The sequence below is a fragment of the Aptenodytes patagonicus genome, chromosome 15 (genome assembly GCF_965638725.1).
Source record: "Aptenodytes patagonicus chromosome 15, bAptPat1.pri.cur, whole genome shotgun sequence".
Lineage (NCBI taxonomy): Eukaryota > Metazoa > Chordata > Aves > Sphenisciformes > Spheniscidae > Aptenodytes > Aptenodytes patagonicus.
The window spans coordinates 6,176,235-6,201,346 of NC_134963.1; the positions used below are offsets into that span (position 1 = coordinate 6,176,235).

At 42.4% G+C, this 25,112-nt stretch overlaps 1 protein-coding gene across 2 annotated transcripts in view; it reads left to right on the top strand.

Moving 5' to 3' along the window:
* Positions 1-4,250: 4,250 nt before the first annotated feature.
* The window catches only part of SBNO1 (strawberry notch homolog 1), a 32,977-nt gene continuing 12,115 nt past the window's right edge, over positions 4,251-25,112 (top strand). Inside the window, exons 1-14 of one of the 2 annotated variants that reach the window (XM_076352895.1) lie at positions 4,251-4,347; positions 10,947-11,080; positions 11,764-11,868; positions 13,650-13,959; positions 16,093-16,193; positions 17,360-17,456; positions 18,586-18,746; positions 19,804-19,937; positions 20,087-20,177; positions 21,127-21,288; positions 21,845-21,980; positions 22,056-22,161; positions 23,421-23,574; positions 24,771-24,953. In XM_076352895.1, coding sequence (XP_076209010.1) covers positions 10,949-11,080; positions 11,764-11,868; positions 13,650-13,959; positions 16,093-16,193; positions 17,360-17,456; positions 18,586-18,746; positions 19,804-19,937; positions 20,087-20,177; positions 21,127-21,288; positions 21,845-21,980; positions 22,056-22,161; positions 23,421-23,574; positions 24,771-24,953 — 1,872 coding nt within the window. In that variant the 5' untranslated portion in view covers positions 4,251-4,347; positions 10,947-10,948. Of the gene's footprint in view, positions 4,348-5,352; positions 5,387-10,946; positions 11,081-11,763; positions 11,869-13,649; positions 13,960-16,092; positions 16,194-17,359; positions 17,457-18,585; positions 18,747-19,803; positions 19,938-20,086; positions 20,178-21,126; positions 21,289-21,844; positions 21,981-22,055; positions 22,162-23,420; positions 23,575-24,770; positions 24,954-25,112 lie in introns of those variants that run through there. The other variant, XM_076352896.1, reaches the window with a different exon arrangement.

Sequence of the window (25,112 nt, forward strand, 5' to 3'; positions counted from 1 at the left end):
GCATCGGTGCCCTGGTCAGAAGCTCTCAACAGGTCTAGTACACGTACTTCGAAATCGGGAAAGTACGACTGCGAAGATTAAAGCAGCAACAGGGCAAGAGGGCACACGGGGCAAGGGATGCTGAATGTTTCATCTTTGTTAGTGGATGTCGTCATGGGAGTTAGGAAATTACCACACAGGACCTCTTTGGTGCTCCACGTTAAGCGGAGCAATTATATTGAGCAACAACGAATGACTAGTCTTTCTTCTTATCGGTGTTAGCCCTTTTAAGACGGATCCAACAAGAGCTACCTGTGTGTGCTCAGGATAGGGGTCCGTAGCACGTGAGCTGACCCGAAGCGCTATCGTCACAGGGGATGGCTTCCCACCGAAGGCTTATCTGCAGCCACAGGCCACTGCTTGCCTCTCGGGCACTCCTACAGTGAGACAATCAGCCAGTTCAGGACGGCGACACAACTGAAAACTACCCTTTTCCTTAAGAAGAAGAACAGAAATAAACCACCGTCAACTTCAGCAAGAAACGCCCAGAGGGACGGCCTCACCCTCCCCGGCTGTCCCTCGGCGGCGGGCGAGCGGACAAAACACAGCTGCGGTGTGGCTACAGGGGAGATACCAGAAGGCAGCACGGTGTTTCAGCCTACCCACTCCTCGCTTTGTCATGGCTCTCCGCATAAACAGGCGCTTTGAGAAAAGGCAAAAGAAACCCAGCTCTGCATCGTCACCGTAATTTCTTATGTCTGCGTCTTCACTAGCAAGGCATACGTATGCATCTCGCAGAAAGGCAACCAAAATGCACCAGGTGTTTTCCCGTAAACTCCAGCCGACACAGGGCTGCAGCCAGCTGACATCAGCCGGGCACCGTGTCGATGAACTCCTCTGTCAAGGCAGGTACACCAAGCTCTCCAGAAGAGCACCGGAGCCCTTGGCAGACGCTGGTCGGATTTTTCCACCCCAATTCACGCTGTTCTTTTCACACAGCTAGGATGTGACTGGAAAAAATTCTTCATAAATTACCGATGATGATTTCCTTCTTGCGGTGATTGAGGAACACTGTTCCTTAACGTCTTGGGAAAGCTCTGGAAACACCTTTACTGTGGTTCTGCTCGGCTTTTGGGGGCTGGAGATTTTTAATATTAATTTTATATGTGTGTATTAAGCAAAGCGACCGAGCTTGCATTGACGCTGCAATGGCGGGCCGCCACTAGAGGGCAAAGCAAGCCAAGCCATCATCTTCCCTAGAGCAACAAAGAAAACAATGTCACCTCTAAGCGGTCCCCGCTACCGGCACGGCGGGATCACGCTACGGATTAACACAACGCGCCGGCTTGCCCCCCTTACCTTTCCTCGGGGAGTTATGGCCAAAAAGCCAGTACCGAGGGGAAGCTAACGTGCTATCACACGCAAGCCCAAGAGGACGCGTCTGCCCGCAACCGCCCGTCACCGTGACTCGGGGCACACGGCACATGGCAAAGTGCAGGCCGACTCCTACACCCCAGAGGGAGCAGTGGGACCCCCGCCAGCACCGGCTTTAAAACCCAGGGACCTAAACGTTACCTCCCGTAGCGCGTAAGGGCCGCTCCTGCGAGCGCCGCGTTTCAATGCGGAAACGCGAAATAGTTTTGTGGGGGAAGGGAAGGAAAAATTAAGGAGCAAGGCGTTGGGTTTGCTCAGAGAGGAAAGAAAATCTTCCGAGTAAATACCTTCAGTCTAAACACTTCACCCAGTTTAAAAAAAAAATCTTACTTTTTAGGACTGGTTACCTTTGAATTCAAAAGTTCAATTTCTTTCAAATATACCAACAAAACACGCTTGCTAAATATTTCCACCTGGGAGCACGTTCTTGCCATAGTTCTCACTCACGCAGCACCCGTCATATTTGCAATTAAATAAATATCACAACGTTTACACAAATTTCTTACTCACAAGATGAAATCCTGACAATTTGTGTTTCAGCCACTGTACCTCTCCACTAGAAAGCAAGTAAAAACGATGCCCTAAGGGTAACTGTTGTGTGTTACATTAAAAAACATTATTTTATAAAGTCATATAGTAAAATGGCAGCAGGTGCTAACTGCATTTCACGGATTATAAAATATAATTACATTCAAAATAGTGTCCACTGATGATAAAAAAAGAGCGCCTCTGACAAAAAAAAGTGCATTCAGCAAGATCCTTAAGTTACATGCAAAATCGTAGGGAAACAGCGTCCTGCAGGTAATTCTGCGTGTGCTAATTTCACGCCAGTAGGAAGCATCGTCGCCATCCGTGGGATTACTCACCTCTCCCAGTTGAAGACGATCGCGAATCCTGCTCGCAGGCCTGACGGGTAACTATCCTTTCAACTCAAGACATCAAAAACGTCACTTTCTTGTCACAATCGCAGGGAGCTGCTTAGATGTATTTAACGTTAGATACACCGCGTGTGAACTGTACTTCATTGTGCCTTTATTTGAAGTGCGTAGAGGGCAATAATCAAGATATTAGCTGCCGTTTAAATTGTTCTTCTCATCTCTGGCCAGACTTCTGTCATCTTTTTCTCCATTTAGTGTCTGAAGCATCACTGATTAATCTGAATTACTTAAGTCAATTTAATTAACATTGCTTTGCCTTTAAATAGCTTAGCCTAAATCTGCCTAATCCTTTATTAATTTTAATCCTTGTTAAGTTTGTCTTAGCAATAAGTAAACTTGTATGAAATTGAATGAGCAGTACTGAACATTTTAAGCAGATTTCATGACCGCCCACACTTTATTTACGTCTACTTCGGTTTTATGTTAAAGTTCTTAAAAATTTTCCTATTCTTGCACAACTGGGAAAACGTTCTAATGCAAGACTGTCTCTTTTCGCAAAAATCTGCCAGACCGAGGGCCTGAAGTGCTAAAAAGCTCTCTCCAATCGTAAAACTAGCGCAAGTAGTCATCAGTTTTTCAAGCATAGTTAGCTCTTTGCAGCAGAAAATTTCACGTTAGCAGCTTGTGGAATATTTGCTAGGGAAAACTCATGTGCCAGCACATCCCCACAGGTGCGGCCCTCCCAGGCTGGTCAGGAGGAACGCTCCTCCGCGCAGCACCACCCCGTCACTCCTCATTCTCCTTGGGGGAGCCCAGGAAGCTCCAGTGAGGGCAACACCGGAGTCGTGGGACGATGAGGGCGCGGGGGGGAGGGGGGTGGCTGTACATATCCCCAGACGGGGTGGCACCGACCCCAGCAGAGCACCCGGAGCCCTACAAAGCCTCCTCAGCGTGCTTTCGCAGGGAGGCGCCCAGGCCCGGCTCCACAGGAACACCAGCGCCAACCGCGGCGGGACGGAACCGGGCGGCCGCCTGAAGGGAGACGCGTTCTGCGTCTGTTCTGAAGGCAGCGGGAGCACGGGCGGGGGGGGGGGGTGGGAGGCTGAGACAACAGCACTTCTCCTCGGGCCGGCAGCCCCGGGAGGCCGAGCGCCGCACCGAGGCCGAGCACCGCGCCCAGCCCGCGGCAGCCGCGCCCGAGGCCGCCCGCTCAGCTGCCAACCGCCGCCGGCGCCGCCTCCTCGACGCCTGCGCAAGCGCGCACGCGCGCGACGACGGCCTCCCCCGCGCGGACACACGGCGCGCCTGCGCACTGCCCGCGCTGCGCGTCCCCGCCGCGGCGTCCCCGCCTCAGGCCCCCTGGTTTTTCTCCCATGACGCCGCGAGAAGAGCCGGATCTCGCGAGAGCGCTGCCTATCGCGTCCTCGCGGCAGCCGCCATCTTGGATGGGCCGGGATCACGTGACCGCTTGCAGCCGTTCGCCTCCGCCTTCCCCTCCCCCACCCACCGGGAACCGGGCCCAGATCGTCAGTCTCGACTCCGGCCGCCGCGGTAGGGCTGGGCCCGCCCGCGGGGACGTCGCTTTTTGAGGACGCTGGAGACGCCGGTTTTTTTGGGGGGGAACTTGCTGCCTTCCCCTGTTGCGGGGCAGGGAGAGACGAGGAGCGCCATGTCACGTGACGGGGGAGCGCGCGCCAGAACCCGGCGGCGGCGGCGGCGGCGGCGGGGGGATGGGCGCGAGGCAGCGGCGGCGGCAGCCGGCCACGTGACTAGAGGCCAGGGTGGCGGGGGCTGGGTCACGTGGCGGGGAGCGCGCTCCAGCCGCGGGCGGCGGCTGGTGTCACGTGGGGAGGGTGCGCCGCGTCGGGCGGGGGGAGGCGCGGCGGTCACGTGGTGCGGTGCGGCGGGCGGCCCCAGCCCCCCTCCCCTCCCCCCCCCCGTGAGAGGGGAGGGAGGGCAAAGATGGCGGCGGTGAGTTAGAAAGCGGCGGGCGGCGGGGCCAGCGGCGGAGACTTCCAGGACCGGCCGCGGGAGGACCGAGAGCGAGCGAGAGAGAGTGAGTCCCGCTCCGCCCTTTCGCCTGGCGGCGGGCCTGCTCGGCCGCCTTGGGGCGCTCCCTGCGCGGCGCGGCCGCCGCGGCGCCCCCGGGGGTCCCCTCCCCTCAGTCCCTCGCCGCCGCGCACCGGGCGGCGGAGCCCGCCGCGGCGGGGGGGGTTTCCGAGAGGGAGGCCGCCGCGGCGGCGGCGAGCTCCGCGTTTCCCTCGGCCCCTCAGCCTGGGGCGGGCTGCGCGGCCGTCCCCGCCGGGGGTCCCCGGTGGGCCAGGGGCGGCGCGGCGTGCGGGGGAGGGCGCCGCTCTCTCGGTGGAGCCGCCGCTTCCCCGGGAGTCGGGCAAACTTTGTGCCGGAGGGCGTTGTGGGGGTGGAGGGGCCGCCTGGGCGGGCGGCGAAGCCCCCTGGCTCCGGGGAAACGTTTCGGTAGCGGTTGGCGGAGCTGGCGGCGCGGGGGTGGGGGGCGGCGGTGGGGCTGGCCTCCCTCCCTCCCCCCCCCCCCGCCCCTCCGCTCTGCTCGGGCAAAATGGCATCGGGACCGCGGCGTCTCCCAGCCGGGTCCGCGCCGCTCGCCTTTGTGCGCTCTTTCCGCGGCTGGGTTAATTGTTAAGGTTTGAAATGGAGCCGCTCTGGTGAAACGAGGCGGCGGGGGGTGGGGGGGTGGTTGATTTATGGTGCTTGAGTGGCCCTGAAGGCTGCCGTGAGGCGCAACCTTTCGCCCTTCTCCGGGATCCCGGTGCTATTGAAGGGATCTTTAGAGAGATGAAGGTCTGAAAACAAAAAGTCGCGCATGGGACACAATTACGCAGCCGATTCTAGCCCAACCCGGAAGTTTATGTCGGGAACACGTGTTGGTGGGGAAGGTGGCGAGGCTGGGAGCCGGGAACCCTCCCGCCGCCTCCCGCGGGGCTGGCCCGCCCGGCCGAGCCCTCCGGGGGCCCCACAGCTCCCGGGGAGCGAGCGGTGGGGCTGAACGCCGCAGCGACGGACCCGGCCTCAAAGTCCAGTGACTCTTAACGAGCGCACCTCAAACAGAGGTTGCTAGGGTGAGTAATTGTTTAACACAAAAATGCCCTTACAGCCTGAAGGGGAAGAGGCCTTGTGGGGTTTTCTTCTATTTTTTCGGTTGTTTCATTACTATTTTTAGCTGACCAGGTTCCACGCTGTGTTTGAGGGTATAAATTAGAACTCTTGTACTTTCTTCCAGGTACTCGTAGGCTGGTTTTAGATGTTTGATACCTGTTAAAGATGAGGCCAATCGTTTAAATGCTTAAAAAAAAGGTTGAATTGATGTATTAGATAACTTTAGATTGTGACGCTTGTTCACGCTAATAATTTTTTTTTTTACTTGCTCTAGAGTTAATTCTTAACTCGGCGATAGACTGTTTGGCTTTAGAGTATATAGGTTGTGTCTGGATTAAAATTATTTAAATACATACATGAATGTTTTGCAAGCTTTTTTTTCTGCCCTAAACTGAAAAACTCGAGTTGATGATGTAAAGCAAAGAATTTACTATGGCAGAAGTTGTCTAACGGCATGACGCTTGGATTGTTTTTCTGTATCTTCCTTACCGGCATGATATGTTATATTTGAATGCAATCTTAGTCTTTAAAAATAAAATGTGGGCAGTTTGTCGTCTTGTCCAGACAAGTTCTTTGGTGTCAAAACTGGCTGATAGCTACTTAAAAGCTATTGAGGTAGGTAGCAGATAGGGTTAATGCGTTTCTTGTGCCTCAAGATATACCTAGAACTGACTCCCAGGCCAAAACTAAGGAAGGGTTCAGTGCTCAGATACTGCTCTCATCTCTTCTGGGTTAAAACTTCTGCTACTGGCTAAATTATCACCTCCAACCATTTAGTCTGGAAGCTGATTTCATGCCAAATCATTGCATTGTTTAGACTCTCTAACAACTTCTGAATTTCACATTTTTAGACTGTGTATCCTGACTACTGTGAATTTCATAAAACAGTCAGAGCTTTGAGGCAGAGTTGAATACCACAGTATCGTGAACTGTACCTCATGTCCTTACAAGCTCTGACTTTAGAGAGGTAACCAGCGTTTGAAAAACTGGTATGTTTTTTACAGGATTGGAATCGTTTTCACAAAAATCAAAAGTTAACTTTGTACATTTAAATGCGATGTTAACTACTAGTCTTGAGGTTAAAGCACGTAAGGATGAGCAAGTTCAGTAATTAGTGTTTTACTCTTTGATTGGATGATGACTTGGAAAGGACCAGAAGGGGTTGGGTTGGTTGGGTTTTTTCTTTTTTGTTGTTACCTAGCTTGCCTTCTGGAGCCGAAAGCTGCGAGATGAGCAGAACCCATCTGGATATCCAGAGAATCCTGTTCTGTGGGATTGGGGGTTAGCAGCCCTTACACCTCTGTTGTGAGAGGCTGCAAATGGAGATGCGAAATGTTTAGGTTGATAATAGCTCATAGTTTAGACAGCCAGAGAATTTGGGGGACGTATGTGTCTTTTCTCTACCACTGCAGAATTTCTGTGATATTTTATATGGCTTCCAGTATAGTTCAAGTGACATGTATTACTCGGAAAGCCAGTGGGAAAAACCCTCCCAATAAAAGGAGAACAAGAGTTGATTAAATACATTAGTGTCCCAGGCCAAGCATTAAAACCTAAGTTTGCAGGTTAGGTATGCCACAGAGGCCAGATATCTGAAGGGTGTGGAAGTAGCCGTGCCTAGTTGATTGTGATGTTTGATTTGGGCTAAGTTGTGATACTATAGGTCATTATGATTTTTAAATAAGTGCTTTAGGTATACAGTGTTACAACGTGTAGCTCCCAGACCTAAAAATCAAAAGCCTTTCCATTGTTTAGGATTCTACCATTATTTTTCTTAGGGGAAATAGAGAGCGGGTTGCTTGACATGTGTTTTAGAATCTCTTTTTTTGTTGTTTTGCTTCTTTGTACCAAAGCTAAAATGGAGGGAGGGAGAGAGCCAGGTTGGCATGGATACATGACATAATATTAAACATGGTGTTCTGGTTCTGTATCTTTAAATCAGAAATTATTTACATAATGTGCAGTAGTAGCAAAACTGTCTTTTTATCAAAGTTGCAGGCTATATTCTTCATCAGAAGAGCACCTTACAGAAATGCTTGGTGTGTTTTGATAGCCCTTCTTGAAATGGCAGCAGTTTATATTTTTTTTCTTAATACAAAGAAAATAATTGAGATACTACTGCTGTTGAAATTTTATTTTTTTTTTTAGTTTTATCTAACAGGTTGATTCTTGCTCAGTGACATTGGACAACCTGACTAAACATAGACAACCTTATCTGCAAGATTCTGCATGCTCAGAACAGTTCTTCGCCTGGTGAAATGCTCAGGGAACAGCTTGTAATATTCACAACTTTTTTATAAGTATTTTCTTTTGGAGATTTTTAAGATGTGGCAAACAGGTCCTTATATAGTATTGCCAAAGCTGAGCTGCAGAGCTTGATAAAGTCGCTTTCGCTTATGTTAACTAAGGAGCCTCCTACCTTGTAAGATTATGGAGCTGTTTCAGCTTGATAACGTTTTGGGTTTGACTAGCGTATGTCACAAAAAATAAACTAAGCTATCACAATGCAGCTTCTCCTGTTTTTTTTTTCCTCGTTTAATTTCCTTACTAGATTAAAACTATAGGGGGGGAAGGAGAAATTAGAGGGTGGGGGGAGGGCAGCAGTGGTGCTTGGAAGTTTTATAAAGCCTAAAATTGGTGCTAAGTATTCAGTGATTTCTAATGTAAAAATTCTAGAAGTTCAGAATTCCTTTTGTTCCAGTTTCAAACAATGCAGCTTTGTTCCTAGTGTACAGAAACAAAATAAGTGAAACTAGTCAAACTTCATTGTCCAAACTGTCTGACGGACAAATAAACAATTGCTGTTGTTTTACTTAGCTTTTTGCTGGATTGTTAGCAACCGCTAATTTTTAAGACTTAAAATTGGGATTAGCATGAGAGATGCAGCTGGGGGATTTCTTATGTGAAAACAGCCCTGCTAAGAAAGGGGTGCTTCTAAACTGAAGATACTTACTCTGGAATTGTAGGAATTGCTATACTAGTTTCTATCACTAGTCATCTAGTGAAAGCTTTGAAGTAAGCAATTAAAGTATTACTGCGATGAATGTTTTTTTCTGAACTCTGTGAGACTGACTTAAGATATCCAAGCCATCGTGTTTTTAAAGGTTAAAAATGTAGAGTTCAGTGTCACTGTGGATATGTTAAACTTGACTTGAAACAGACTTGATAGGTTGTGGCACTGGTTTAGGATGATTGGGGAAGATGTGTGTTTTGTGTGGTGTTGGCATGGGTTTTTTTTCCTAGCCTTGGTTTTGCTTTGAGTCTCAACTTCACAGTTGAGCCTTTCCTTCATATATTACAAGAGTAGACTAGAAGTTATCTTGAGTAATTTTTTTGTTCTAGTCCTCTTTTAAATACACAGCCCCAAGCTTCTGACTTTCCATGCCTCTATTCAGTATAGCCGCTTACCTCTCAACCAAGTTTTAGTCATACCTTCTTTTAGGGATGGCGTGATCAAAACTACTTGCAGACTAAATAAGACATAACTGACGTTGTCCTTTGTACATGTAGACATTTTTGTTTATTTGGCCGTGTTGAGCAAAGGTGTTGCACTATGTGGGAGAGTGCTCATGCCTCTTTCCCAAATTGATACCATAAAGTTATGATATTAAAGTGTTTTGGAGCTGCTGGTTTGATGGGGTAACCTGTGGTAATTCCCCTTCTGTGGAAGAATTCACCTTCAATGGCTGCTCTGAAGTTCCTAACACCAAAAGTACTGATAAACTAAAACTTCATCTGCAGACTTACTATTTCTCCTCTCACCTGTTTCTAATTAGTAAACAATGCTGTAAGCTTCTAAACTTAGATATGATTGCTGTTAGTATTTTGGTCTGATGAAAATTAAGGGTTTATCCTACCCAATTAATATATATGTGTAGTCCCCTTTTTTGAGACAGGAGGCTTAATCCTTCTGAAAGGTAGAGCTAACAGTCTGTTCTTACTTGTTTTTCTTGACCCATTCAGGGTTCTAGGAGAGAGACTAGTGGGAGGTGACATCCTTTGAAGGAGCTGCCATGTTAATTAAATCTGCTAGATATCTTAATATTTCTTAATATCTTTTGTACCTGATAACTACAAACCAGGCCATTCTGCTATTTATCTGATCACCTCAAATGCCTTTTTTTTTAAAAGAAAAAAGCAGAGTCTAGTTCTGACACAGCAAGTGGTGTTTAATGGGATTGCGTGAGGTCAGTAGCAGTCCCACCAATTACTGTTTCTTGCTTTGGTATTCTTTTGGGTAGTACAGTCTTTGATACTTAAAAGTATATCTTCCCCTTGTCCCAGTACCTTACATCCACTGCTTCAATTGTGCCACCATCTCAGCGTTAGTCCACTAAAAGAAGGTCTCTCCCTACTGTTAGACAGACTAAAACTAGGAAGAATAAGAATTAAGTGCCCGAGGCTTTATTTATTACAAGAATTACCTGTTCTGCCAAATGCGCTAAGTAATGTGTGCGACCAACCATCTGGATGTGGCTTAGCTGTACATATAGAGAAGGATAAGCAAGTGAATGCGGTTTTGGAGACTGTGAATGAGTGTATCTAAAATGCCAATAAATATTTTTGTCCTCTTACCGGCTTTAGAGTAGGTGTTCAGCTTTGTTAGCTTTTGATGCTTGTTACCAGTGGGCGTTACGGGGGGGTGTGGAGAATCAGTGAAATGAATTTCTACTTGGGGTGTATCTTAGAATATATAAGCAATAGCTCAAGTTCTGTGGGCTCATTTAATTTTTGTCTTAGTACTAGGGCAAATGGGCTTCCTTCTTAAGGAAGCAAAACACATTATCTCCTGTCTTCATCTTAAAACAGAGTATTTAGCTTTTCTAATAACTTTTAAACTGTCTAGAATAACTCTTTGAAATTAATTTTGCTTGGCCTACACATAAAGGAGCCTGTGACCTGATGTTAGTGTCCTATTTAATATGTAGTTAACATACTATAATAGTGGAACATTTGTTCTTTCCACTATGCAAAACAAAATTTCTCCAGTGAATGAATTGCTACCTAATGTAATGGCAAGCAAGAAATAAAAGCTTTCCTTATAAGCTTTTTATCACTAACCTGTTGTTACAAGATAAACTAAATGAGTTTTAATTGTGCTTCCCTCGTGCAGTATGTTTCACTGACAAAGATGTATCGTTAGCATAATACACTCTCACCATTTCTGCCTCTTGGTATTTCTTGTAATGCTTAAAAATGTAGTGTGATGAAGACTAGAAAAGGCATCTTTTTGCTTTTTAAGTTTATGGATATGATAGCATTTTGTGTAGTAAACTATTTCATTCTTCCTGCTTCTAAATGTGGTAGGTATATTGAAGAGATTTAAAAAAACAAAATAGAGGAAAAATCTGCAAATGAACAAAAGAGCTGGGTCAAATCTAGAAAGTGAAACTCTGTATACAAGAGACTGCATCGCGTATGCCCTTAAGTCCAGGAAAGGGAACTTGAAATGTGAGTGTGTATGTGTGCACAAAATAAATAAAAATTAAATGTAACTTGTATTTATGGTTCTAATTTTTTTAGAGATGGTGGAGCCAGGACAGGATCTGTTGCTTGCTGCTTTGAGTGAGAGTGGAATCAGTCCAAATGATCTATTTGATATTGACTCGCCGGACGTGGTTCTTGCAAATCCAGCACCAACTCCAGCTGTTCAGCAGGTTAAAACAAGAACATAGTCGTTTGCTAGAGGACATAAGAGCTTGTACTTGATGTGTTGTGGAGGGGGGTGTGGTGTCCATAGCACGTGGTTGTTAAAGAATGGGGAGTTTTCATACATTTCTTGCTTCATAGTACTGAGATTAGAAAATGACTTGCTAATTGACTTTAAACTTTTATACAGAAAAGCAATCTGAAATGCACTATTGAGGTCAGTATAAACATAAATATACTTAACTTCTGGACATTAAATGGGGGCGTGCTGTCATGTATCCATGGAGAACTCTAATATCACTGAAGTCTAGCTGCTCTCCTATAAAATGTGCAAAAAGTGTACTATCATATGGTGTCTAAGCTCCATGACAGTATTCAGTCTGCAAGAACATAACCATTTCAGAGATGGTTATGTTGCATTTCAGAGACTGGGAACAGTAGTGTGTTGAACAGTGACATCACAAAACTAATTACATTTTCTCCACAGTTAACTAACAAGGTGTTGTATGTTTAACTTCTTTGAATGTGAAACCAACCACTTGATGATCTTTATTTTCAGTGAAACCTTTGTTGATGAGCACAGTTAAGGACTTCCCCATTAACTTCCATTTTGTGGGTGGATATTTAGTCTTAAGGGTTTTTTCCCTGTTAATGTGAGTGTTTCCTGACGCTTACTTTCTTTCCTCTGCAGTCAGTGCCACTTAGTGCGTTAGAACTAGGCTTGGAGACTGAGGCCACAGCTGCTGTGAAACAAGAACCAGAGACTGTATCAACTCCAGCCTTATTAAATGTTCGGGTAAGAACTGGTACTTCAGGATTTTGTATGTGTGTATGTGGTGGGTTAATCTTGGCTGGACACCAGGTGTCCACTAAGCTGCTCTATCACTCCCCGTCCTCAACTGGATGAGGGGAGAAAAAAAAATAGGACGAAAGGGTCGTGGGTCGAGATAAGGACAGGGAGATCAGCAATTACTGTCACAGGCAAAACAGAGTCAACTTGGGGAAATTAAATTAATTTATTGCCAGTTAACAAGGGAGTAGGATAATGAGAAATTATCTCCCTTCTTCCTGGACTCAACTTCACTCCCAGCATCATCACACATTGTCTCTGCTGCTCCTTCCTCCCCACGCTCTTCCCCTGCTCCAGCAGCTCCTTCACAAACTTTTCCAACCTGGGTCCTCCCCGCGGGCTGCAGTTCTTCACAAACCGCTCCAGCATGGGTCCTTTCCACGGGGTGCAGTTCTTCAGAAACAGACTGCTCCAGCGTGGGTCCCCCGCATGGCCACAGGTCCCGCCACAAAACCTGTTCCAGTGTGGGTTCCTCTCTGTGGGGTCAGAGTGTCCTTCGGGCACATCCACCAGCTCCAGCATGGGGTCCTCCATGGGCTGCAGGTGGATATCTGCTCCACCGTGGACCTCCATGGGCTGCAGGGGGACAGCCTGCTTCACCACTGGCTGCAGAGGAGTCTTTGCTCCAGCGCCTGGAGCACCTCCTCCCCCTCCTTCTTCACTGACCTTGGTGCCTGCAGAGTTGTTTTTCTCACACACTCTCACTCATCTCTCCCAGTTGCTGATTGTGCAGCAGTTTTTACCCATTCTTAAATATGTTATCACGGAGGCGCTACCAACATCGCTGATTGGCTTAGCCTTGGGCAGTGGTGGGTCCGTCTTGTAGCTGGGGGGAACTGGCTGTATCGGAAGTGGGGGAGGCTTCTGGCATCTTCTCACAGAAGCCACCCCTGTAGCCCCCCCTGCTACCAAAACCTTGCCGTGTAAACCCAATACAGTATATTAGTAAAATGTAACAGAAGAGGTGGGACTGTAAAATGCCAGTTGGCCATCGTCTCAGTTCTACTTGTACTAAGACTGTGAAAGCTGAGCGTACCCGTGGGTTGATATGATTTCTATGACAAGGAACACAAAAGAGGACAAAGCAGTATGTAGAAAAAAATTTGAGGTGTCCCGTGTGCCTTTTACTTCCCCTGCATGCAAATTCTGGGGATAGGGAGGTTGTGTAAACTTGCTTCCTGTACCCGAACTGTGTAGCACCTTTTCTAGCTGCAGATAATTCTGAGCACCATAGTCTGGTGGTTGCACCTGAAATCAGAATATAAAAAGCAGATGTACAGGAAGGTGGATGTAGTGCAGTGTGTCTGAAAAAGGCTGCACGTATACTTTAAGTAACCCAAGCTACTTACTCTGACAATTGTGCAGTTAGTTTATATATTGGAAATTCTCTTCAGCTCAGGGTTCCTGTACCTGTAGTAGTCATGTTTTGTGTCTAGGTGACGAATCCTTCATCCTATTTTTTTATTTCCTTTCCCTTACCTTAAAATAAAATCTAAAAATACCATTCAAAAATACGTACGGCAATACATTGATAAATAGGCACTTCTTGCTGAGACTGTTGCACCACAAGATAATTACTCTAGCATCTTCAGCACGTTATGCGAAGACATTTCTTATTACAAGAGTCTTTTAGAAACTGGTGACTCCTAGATGCTCTAGATGAAAGGCTAATAAAGTCTGCTTTTTCTTGCTGTCTTCTGAAAATTTCCCTGGTTCTTTGTTGCTAGCAACCACCATCTACCACAACCTTTGTGCTGAATCAAATAAATCAGCTTCCAACTTTGGGGACTACAATAGTGATGACAAAAACAACACCTGTTACAACTACGAGGCAGACTATCACTGTAGCAAAAATCATTCAGACCAGCACAACTACTCGACCCTCGGTTGCAGCACCAGCAGTACGCAATGCCTTGACCACTACACCTTCAAAGGACCAGATTCAGCTGAAAGATCTGCTAAAGAATAACAGTCTTAATGAACTTATGAAATTGAAGCCACCTCCTAATATTGCCCAACCAGTAGCAACAGCAGCAAGTGAGTTTTCTTCTTTCTTCATAATTGTTTTAGACAAATAGTGAAATAATATAATATTAAGATCTTTGCACATCTTGTATTTTCATTGATGAGTAAGAATATTGCAGTAAAATGAAATGGTCCAGAAAACCTGATAAATTCTATTCTAACTTTAATAGTGTTAGAATTCAGGGTGAAGTAATACAAAACAGGCTTTTTAAAAAAAAAAAAAAAAAAATCAAAGCTTTTGATTTACTGCAAGGAATGAGGAAAATGACATCTTAGAGTGCAGCTGGCAAATTGGTAAAATTAATTCATGAACATTACTGAAGTTAATTTAGCATCTTACTTGAGTCTACATCAGTTTCTCTTCTACTGTATGTTTGCTGTGGAACAATGACAAATGAGTACTTTTTGGCATCTTGCAAACTAGATTTGTAGTACGTGCTAGTACTCCTATGATAGGAGACGCTTTACAGAAACACCCTAGGAAAGAGCATCTCTGTCCCTGTGTGTTTTGTGGGAGGCATCAGATCTATTGTGTTTAAAAACTTAAGTCCTAAAAACCTGCTGTTTGTTTCCATGTTACTTCTTAAATGTGTTAACTTAAATGCCGCAAGTATTTTGTTACCACGCTCCAAATCTTCATTTTGTGGTTCCTTTCATAATCTTTTCTTGAGGTTATTTCTGATACGTGGACAGCTTACATGGTCAGCTCAATATACGGGAAGAGCTGCACGTGTGTGTATTTTTATGATTTGATTCTTTCAAGTTATTCTGGTTTTAGCATGGGGTTAAGATCAGACTAGTTGAGTTTGAAGATACCTCTATTGCTGCTTTTTCTGAAAGGTATGCAGGCTTTTTCTGGATTACAATATTTTCATTGTCTCTGAAATAAGATTTACTGATTTTTATGGGCGGGGTTGGAAGTAACCTATTTTTTCACATGCAGATAGCGTGCGCAATAAATGAAGCTGTCAGGACTGAAACAAAAAGAAGAATGTGCCTCCTTGTTTCATTGCTTTCTGTTACAGAGTGGTTGACAAAAATTGAAGTTGACACCAACTGAAGTTGGGATGGGGGGTAAAGGAGTGAAGAGCAGCAGGGGGAGAAGGTTTTATGGGACTGACTTATCCCCTTTGTGCTAAATGAAAACACACAAGCACATAAGTAATAGGTAACATCAATACACAATAGCTGTTGTAGTGGCACAGCTGCAGAAAATAGTTGAATCTGTAGCTTCTGTATTAAGTAAAAAGGAGACGTGCAACTTCTAGAACTGCATTTCTAATCTTATTTGTGTGCTTGTGTTTCTGGATCCTTCTTCGTGCTTATAAAAAATTGACAAATACTTGTAGAAAATTCAAGGGCAGAGAAGCTCTTGGAAGGAAGCATGGTCTTTTATAATTCAGGCAGCAGGAGTCCTAGATTGGAAAATATTAAAAAGTTGAATTATGCAGGCTCTTTGAGGAAAACCTTATTTGTGCAATTGTCTTAAATTTAGCATAAATGCCCTAAAAAGCAATTATTACATGCATTGACCATCAACATGATGGAAGCTTGACAGCTGCTTTCAACGTTTTTACATCTATCCTTGTGTAAATTTTTTTAGTTCTGTACTGAAACCTATTGCCAGTTGCTTCCAAATGTGGCTGAGGACACAAAAGTTAATAAATTGTCCTCTTAAGGGATCTTGTTAAGACTTTAAACAATTGAGTCCAAAGTGTTGACTTTTTGTTTTACAGAAATAATTGTAGTTTCTCCTAAGGTGGTAAATGCCACCAGACCAGGTAGGTTCATTTCTGTTGAAACACTGGGCTTTCTGGTTTGTTAAACTTCAAAGGCTCACAAGATGGAGTATTTCTAAAGATGATATACAGATTTGGTGACGGTCCAAAATACTTTTTTTTTTTTAAATACTGAACCTACTGTCAGATGTGGTGGTATTGCATGGAAAGTTTCTTCAGTCAAAGAAATAACAGGATTTAATTCCTTGCTCAGGCTTTTTAATTTAGACAAAAGTATTGTGTTCTTGAAGCATCAGTGTGCTACTGGACATCTTAAACTTCTCTTCCAGCTTATTAGTAGAGAAGGATGTTAATTTGAGTCCATGTTTGGAGGGAATTCCTGTAAAACACAGCTTTTCTTTTGTAGCCGATCTAAGCAACGGTGCAGTGAAGAAGGAGGCTTCCACAAAAGAGGTAGCAAGAATATGGATAAATGATATTAAAATGAGAAGTTTTTCACCTACTATGGTAAGTAGTACAAATGGTTAATTTGCCAAATGAATGTATATTTTATCTGCCTCAGCCACCTGTGACTAGTTTCAGTAGTTATTCATATATGCCTTTGTGTGGTAGAATTATCGAGTGCATCTGTTTGTTCAAAAGGTTAGTTTCTCCACTAGATGAATACTTGGTTAGATGACTAAAACTAACAGCTGTGCAGCGCAAACTACCTGTATAGTAAATGACAATTTCAAGAAATTACTGTCCTTAACAGAACCTCGTTGTATGGACAAAGAAGGGTGTGCTCCAATTAAAGCTGATAAGCATATCACTTGCTCTGTGTTTTAAGACATTTCTTTTAAAATATCCCCATTCATATAACTAGCAACTAGGAAACTGGAAGACTTTCTCTAGCATGGCTGACCTTCTGGGCGGTTTGATTTAAGATGTAAATTGAGTATCGTTCCATTTTCTAAATGTAGTAAAAATACATTCTGATGCTGTAAACACTTGAGTTTCAGCATCTTCACTGATAGCCGGAATCGGGCTAAAGTTTGCGATGAACAGTGCTCCTTAGTGACTGGCATACAGAAGGATTTTCAGATTACTTTTTTATATTAAACAATGAATTAGTAATTGTGGAAGATTTTTGATTTAGTGAGTACTTTAAAAATATTCATATATTTACATTGATCAAGATCACAGTAAACAATGGGTAACTGTCAGGTTTCAGAGAATACTGGATAGAACTGTGACTATTAAACTATTCCCCTAAGTTCTAAAATCATGTAATGAATGTGAAACTGCAGGAGACTTTATGGGAGTACTTGAAAGTTAGGTTTTGGCTGTTAACTAGCTGTTGTGTTTACAAGGCAGTTTTCTTTAAGTCGTGGTTTGGATTTAAAATGCTGTAGGAAGTGTTTCTTTTTTAATTCTGCTTATGTGAGTTTGGAGTACTTGAATCTCCTTGCAAAGCAGAGGAAGTTCCCTGACTTTGTGTCTTCAAAGGGTTGTTCAGAGTGTAAGAAATCTACATTTCCGTTTGTAGTTTCCCTGCTCCTCACTGGTTCATCTAGGTCATGTGAAAACATTCAAGTGCAAGTTTGTGCTCATTTCATTTCTCATGTTAATTTCCAGGACATTGTTAATACTCTATGTGCTGTGTGACTAATGCAGGTATTTCTCTATTCTAGAAAGTGCCAGCAGTAAAAGAAGAGGAAGAACCTGAGGAAGAAGATGAGGAAGAAATGGGCCACGCAGAAACTTACGCTGAGTATATGCCAATAAAATGTACGACCTAAAGTTTTATTATGTCAAAAGGCTGAAATGTTTTGAGAGCTAATTTGTTATTTACTCTTCTGTAGTTACTAAAACCAAAAAACCTGATAGGTTACTCTCTGAATCAAGTAAAAAGGACCTGAATTTGTGGTGGGTTTTCCTAGGAAAACTTTCTCTTCTATAGCGCTTAGTTTTGGAAGGTACGCAGATTTTTTTTTTTCTAATAGAAAAGGAATTCTTTAGTGTATCTTTGAGCAGTACTTGTTTCAGAAATATGATTGATGAACCAGGATCAGTCTTTTTTTACCTGTGTTAAGATGCTTTGTGCCTCAGCAGAGGAAATTTTGTAAAGGGATTAAGTGGTCACTGCTACACTAAGAATCTAGTTTGAGTCTTTTGGTGTGAAATTACGCTGAGCACATTCTCCCTGCATTGTTCCTGACTGACTTAGAGCTGTTTTGGTTTTGTTTTTTAAAAAAGTGAGTCTTTCACTGCTGTTAATTGCTATCTCCTCTTTTTTCTCCTTTCTCTTCTTTATTGTAATCAGTAACAAAAAGCTGTTACCTTGTTTCCTAGGTACATTGCTGACGTGCTGTAAAAGCAAGGCAAAAAATTTTGCGTGGAGTTTGTAGCTAAATGGTTAATTTTTATTGTCACTGAGATCTGTCAGCAATTAAACCACGTCTGTTCTAAATCTTTTCTCTCATATTACTTAAAAACAGCACTATATAAATAGTGAGAAGAATTTTGCTTTTGTGATTCTGGCATCTTGAGGCTGCCTCTGGCCTTTGGGAAGGCAAGGTTCAGACTAGTTTTTCTCAAACATGTTGAGTACACAAATGCTTTAATTTTTTATGAACTGAATTTTATCTAATTCCATAAAAATTGGGGGAAGGTGGTGAGAAGAGAAACAAAGTTAAGATTGCAATTATATAAATTCAGGTTAATGTATTCCTTTGAATGTGATGCAGTTTGTTTAACACTTGATGTACTGTTGCAATGAAACATAGTTGTTGTTGAGTTCAGCCTTTACAATGGACAATTGTAATTTGTTTTGGTAAACATAAAACCTATGCTGCAGCAACAGAACTCTGTATTATGTTTTCATCTTCTCCCTTCCTCCCCCTCCCTTTTCAACCAGTAAAAATTGGTCTACGTCATCCTGATCCAGTAGTGGAAACCAGCTCATTATCCAGTGTAACTCCTCCTGATGTGTGGTACCAGACGTCAATATCGGAAGAAACAATTGATAGTGGCTGGTTGTCAGCTTTGCAACTTGAAGCAATCACTTACGCAGCCCAGGTATGCTAGACATCAGTACAGCTTAAAAGCTAACGTAGAATTTAAGAAGAAAAATACTATCTGACAAGTGCAGCTATGTCAGTTTTACAAGGAGGTAAAATATTAAGAGCTTAAAGGTTTGAGTTGCATTAGAAGGCAACTCAAGAAGTTGAGAAGTTCAACTCAAGAAGGCAGGTGAGCTTCAGTTCAGATAAATGTGAGGTAATACACCTAGGAAAAGCTTTGTCTAAACCGCTTCCATGATGCTGATCTCAAACTGTCTTAAAACTCAGGAAGGACATCTTAGTCATTATCTTTATTTCTCTGAAATAACTTGCTGCAGTAGCAGCAGGCTAAGAAAGCCAATGCTGTTTGGCATCATTGGGAAGGGTATAGAGAATGAGACTAGGTGTTATTTTGCTGCTGTATTAAACTTCAGTGGGCCCACATCAGATGTTGTGCATGCAGCTCTCTGCGTGTCAGGGAGGAAGGTAGTGAAGTTAGAGGACGACTAAAACAGTCACAGGAGGGAAGAAGTTGCCTTGTGAAAAGAGACTAACAAGGCTGGGATGCCTCAGGCTGGAGAGGAGAAAAATGAAGGGTAATGAAATCAAGGTTTACGTAATCAAGAAGGCAGTGGAATCCTGCAAAACAAGAACAAAGCAGAACTTGGTGAAACTTGATAGGAGATTGGTTTAAAATGGATAGAAGAACACTTCTTTACACAGGCAGTGGATGTCTGGGTCTTGCTGCCACAAAAGGCTGTAGAGGTGCGTATCAGTGGGTTAAAAAAAGCAGCCGGTCTGGTAGTAAGCACTAAAAGAATTAGTCAGATATGTACAGCAATTTTACAGCAGTTCTAGGTGCTGAGGGAAGAAGGGGGAGAATGGATCACATAAAGCAGGTAGGCTCACGTGCTCTCCCTAAAAAATCCCTTTTCCTGCTATCGGGAGGCTGCTTGGCTGGGTGGACCACTGGTCTCATCCAGTAGGATGTTTCTTATGTTTGCTCATCTCTGACAATTCACAGTCATGTGTTCTGGAGAATGGGTACAAGTTTTTTGTTCTTTCTCCTACAGCAACATGAAACATTCCTGCCCAATGGAGACAGAGCTGGATTCTTGATAGGTGATGGTGCTGGTGTAGGAAAAGGAAGGACCATAGCTGGAATAATCTATGAAAATTACTTGTTAGGCAGAAAAAGAGCAGTCTGGTAAGTGTGTCAGAATTTGTTAGAGCGGTCACTGTAGTGACTGTAGTACTTAACTTCCGTGTAATCTGTCTTCCAACAAATGTTCTAGCAACTGCTTTTTGAACTTCTGCTGTAACTTACAGAACATATGCTTTGTTTTATATCTTCAGGTTTAGCGTGTCAAATGATCTGAAATACGATGCTGAAAGAGATTTGAGAGATATTGGAGCAAAAAACATATTGGTTCATTCATTAAACAAGGTGTGGAAACTTTTTACTATGTACAGTTGAGGCAAAACTTTAGGTACGCTTGTGTGACAAGTTGTGCATGTTGACTGTTTTAAGAGCAAGAATGTACTAATTTCAATAAATTTGCTGTGTCGGTCTTGTTTGACAGGCCTTAATCTTATGAAGAACCACAGTCCTTCAAGTTAATCATGTAAATAGGCCCCTTGTAGGATTAAGTCTTAGTATGTGATTTTTTTTTTAAAACATTACTCTTCAAGCCACTACTGGCACTACTAGTAGAGTGTTTTCTAGAAGTTGAAATATTCTTTAAATCTTTTAGACTCTGTAGCATTTGAATTTTTCCCTTTCTATCTCCCAGCGCACATTTTATATGTAATACATTTTGTATGTAATACTTGAATAATAGACTTTCTCAGTAATTTATTAAAGCAGCAGTAGCATGTGCAGTTATCTTTGCAGACTGGGCCTCTGCTCAGGATTAGCCACTTGGATAAATTGTGAAGTGTGATTACTGGTTGAAATCACTGAAGTTAAAGTTTGTTTTAAGTTAGTGTTGTTGCTTTGTGAAGTCTTAATTTCTAAAATACAGCAAAGCTTTAGAAACTGTCATTTATGGTAGCAGCTGTAAATACACTTGACCTATTAGCTCTAAGGGATGCACTGAAACTAAAATATTAATTGTATTTAAGTTAAGGAAACCATGTAGTCGAAGAAGGTGGCTGTTAATCTTTTGAGGCCTCTGATCTAGTCTTCCTTAAGTCTGTATTTAAGTAAGGCCCTGTATAACCCCTTAGCCACGTTACCGTATGCCAGCTGTGCCCTAGTCGTGATGTAGGGATACAGGTGGTTCAAAGTGTAACCTTAAGGTTAAGACCCCCAGCATGCCTTAATCATATGGTAGGTGGGTTTGAGGAGGGATCTCTTTTGAATAATTTCTGTAACTTTTATCTTTCTATTGCAGTTCAAGTACGGGAAAATTTCTTCCAAGCATAATGGAAGTGTGAAGAAAGGTGTCATCTTTGCTACCTATTCTTCTCTTATTGGTGAAAGTCAGTCTGGTGGTAAATACAAAACCAGATTAAAGCAGCTTCTTCACTGGTGTGGTGAAGACTTTGATGGAGTTGTATCCTTTATCTGGAGTTCAGTTGACTGTAACCAAATTGCTATTTAAGCTGACATCTTTAAAGACAATCTTGTATTTTTATTTGTTGGTATTTTTAGGTCTTGTTCTTTATTCATTACAGTAATCGCTTGTGTGCATGCTCTGACGTTAGACTTGAAGTTTTACAGACTTCATGCCAAATCTATTACCATCATATTGTTGCCACACAACTCTGGTACAAGAGTGAAGCTTCTGCTTTTTCTATAATGAACACAAAATTAAAATATGTTTAAGAACCTTAAGTTTACACTGAAATTTTTACCAGTTAATTCTTTAAAAAATTTTTTGAGTACCAACAGCATTTTAAAGAACTCAAGTGTTGGTAATTGTGCTCTTAAATACTTACTAGCGAAATATTTTTCCTAAAGTTTTTAGTGGAAAAAACATGACTAGTGTCTTTTTCAGTTTACAATTTACTGCTGCCCCCTATTGTAATTAGCAGATTTTCTTGTCTTCCTTTTTAGCTCTCCATTCTAAAAATAAGTGGGACAAAGTTTTTTCCTTAATTATGGGTCAGATTGTATTTGATGAGTGTCATAAAGCTAAGAATCTGTGTCCTGTTGGTTCATCAAAACCAACAAAAACAGGTCTGGCTGTATTGGAACTTCAAAATAAACTTCCAAAAGCCAGGGTTGTTTATGCTAGTGCCACAGGTATGTACTACTTGGTTTGCATTAAATGTGTCTGTGTTTTTACTGGCATTGGTACAGAGTGTGTTCTTCTCCTAGGTGCATCTGAGCCAAGAAATATGGCATATATGAACCGTCTTGGAATATGGGGTGAAGGAACTCCATTTAGGGAATTCAGTGACTTTATTCAGGCTGTTGAAAGAAGGTAATATTTCAAAGAGCTATAGCAAGAATGCACATGGTTGTGGCTGACTGTGCTTTCTAGTTCCTTTGTCTTCACTCACTCATAGTCCTCTGCAAACTCGTCCTGTCACACTAAGAACTTTCTGACTCTACTTTCTAAATCTAGCAGAAATGTAATGCATCTTATGTGGTAAAAAATGGGAAGTTTCCCTTGCTCACAGAAATTTGAGAGCTTTAGAAGCTTCCTGGGAAAATAGCCCTCTTAAAACGTGGGTGTTATGAAATGAAAATATTTTGCTGCTTATCATGAAAATACACTATGTACTGAGTATGCTCAGTATAGTTGATGTCTCACTATATGCAGAAGCCCTCTAATGTTTATGCATTCAGCTTAGGCGGTTTAACAGGAAGAAGTCTTGTTCTTGTGCTTTCTGGCATAAGAACCCAGTTCAGAAGAATTATGTGTGCTGTTGCAAGGTACTTTGTATTTCAAACTTACTAAAAAAACTAAATGTGAGAGGTCGGTAGAAGATGCAACTGCCACATTCTTTGGTAGGTGAGCATCTTAATATATTGTGTTTTGCCTACTTAAAGAATTTTGAACACTTCAGAATACTACAGTAGGGCTTAGTATGCATCTTCTTGCATACCATCTACATGATGCATGATTTTTCTAGGCTGTGCAAGTGTAGTCTCCGCTTTATTACTGAGTACGTATCAATTGAGCAGTAACGAAATTACAGGCCCAAGCTTGTGAGTAGGTTAGCTTTGCAGTTGACTTCTGTGCTATTGGTATTGCTAAAGGTGTGTTGCTGTTGAAAAGAACTTAAATTACCTACTAATTTAATTATCTTCATATCAGCATAAATCTGAATAGCTTAATACAGTTTGTATTCATTATTTTAAATCTTCAGTGGAGTTTATAAAATTGCAGTGCAAGATTTTGTTATATATTTGGATCAACTTCACTATCCAGTTACAGTTTGTAAGGTACTGTCTCCTAATGCATGCTAGGTCGCTTGGGAAAAAGTAACTATTTGAGCGTTTACACCTCTTGGGATACGCTTAATACTCATGAGGCAGTGATACAGTTTTATGTGAAGGCTAAATTTCAAGACCCCCTGATTTGATGTGTTTAACGAAACAGTACTAATGATTTTGAAAACACATTCCTTCACATTTGTAATCATGCTATTTTCTTCTAAAGTACTTGAGGGTGTTTTTAACAAATCCTTGCTCTTGAAAATTCTAATATTGACTTAATTTGTTCCTTTATTTTAGAGGTGTTGGTGCCATGGAAATAGTTGCTATGGATATGAAGCTGAGAGGAATGTACATAGCAAGACAGTTGAGTTTTTCAGGTGTAACTTTCAAAATTGATGAAGTTCTGCTTTCACAGGAATATGTTAAAATGTACAATAAATCTGTGAAACTGGTAAGAACGCCTTTTTAAATTTGCTTTCTGTATTGAGTTCTGAGAGATTGAAGTTACTTGGTTTAAACTTGAATGCTCCTGAAATAGCCTGTTGAGAGACAGGAATGGCATCTTCTTGTCTCATTTTAGTATAAAGATTTCTCCATTTAAGACTTGGCAGAAGCTGTTAATTCTTGTTCTGAGTCATAAAAGCTGCGGGTTTGGGTGCATCTTCCAGTATCTGCCAGATCCACTTGCCTAAGATAAAGCTGTTCACCTGTTGGTCATATTTTTGTGCTCCAGTCCTCCCCCTTTAGGCAACTGAGCTGAGAACAAGCTGCAAAACATTAGACAGGCTGCATGCACTTCTTCACCAAAGCGGTATGGTGGAGTGGTGCTTGTAGTTAAACAGTACAGGGCGGTAGTTTTAATCACATGGCAGATCAAATCAAACACAGTGAAGCTGTGGTTCCCTTTAATGTTTTCCTTTATTCACCCGCTGGTTATCTTTTTCATGTTCTTAATTGTTTTGTCCATATGCTAAGCTGAGTGTCTTTTTTTCTGAGTGTACATCCTGCTTGTACATTACCACTGCTGTATTAGATAAAAATAATTACTCCTTGGACATAGATTAAAATGAGCAGGGTCTTTACCTGCTTAAGAGGTGCTTAAGGATGACTCGTTATTCATGTTGTATAGCTACAATAATTAAAACTTATCTTTGGCAGGTGTATAACATCAACTTTAAAACAGCACTTCATGAATGTTGTTTAAAAGAATCACTAAACTTGGGTCCAAAGCTTACTTTACATAGTCTGGAAACAATTGGTATAACAAAATGTAGAAACGAAGGCAGTGGGGTTTTTTTCTCCTTGGGATCTTGCTTTGTACTTAACTATAGGCAGTGCTCTTTGCTTTTTTTAACCTGACTGTATTAATGGAGAAACTAGATAATTAGAAAATGCTGTGTATGTTTGCATTGGTAGTAATGTAAATGTATCTGCTTTCCATTATGAGAGTAATTCTCTTCTGAATTTACTAAGCCATAGTTATTTTCTTTGTGAGCTTGCCTTGATGTATGAAGAGTTTCCTTGACCTGCAGAGTCCCATAGTACTGTAACTTTAAACTTCTCTTCTGTCTTTATTTGGATATTAAACAATGTACCTGTGTAGCCTTGAAATGCGACATGTAAAGCAATTAACGTTTTCTTCTTCAGTGGGTCAGTGCTAGAGAGAGGTTTCAACAAGCAGCCGATCTTATCGATGCAGAACAACGAATGAAAAAGTCTATGTGGGGTCAGTTTTGGTCAGCCCATCAGAGGTTTTTCAAGTACCTTTGCATAGCATCTAAAGTGAAGAGGGTGGTGCAGCTAGCTCGAGAAGAAATCAAGAATGGGAAAGTAAGTTGATCAGGACCTATTTTTAAATCCTTTGTTAAATGTAAAGCTAATAGATATTTTTTTTGTTTAGAACACAGATATTTTCAGACATAGTAGTAGCATGCTTTTGTACTTTATGGTATTGAAGCTATTTAATGAGCAGAAATTCAGGCAAAAATA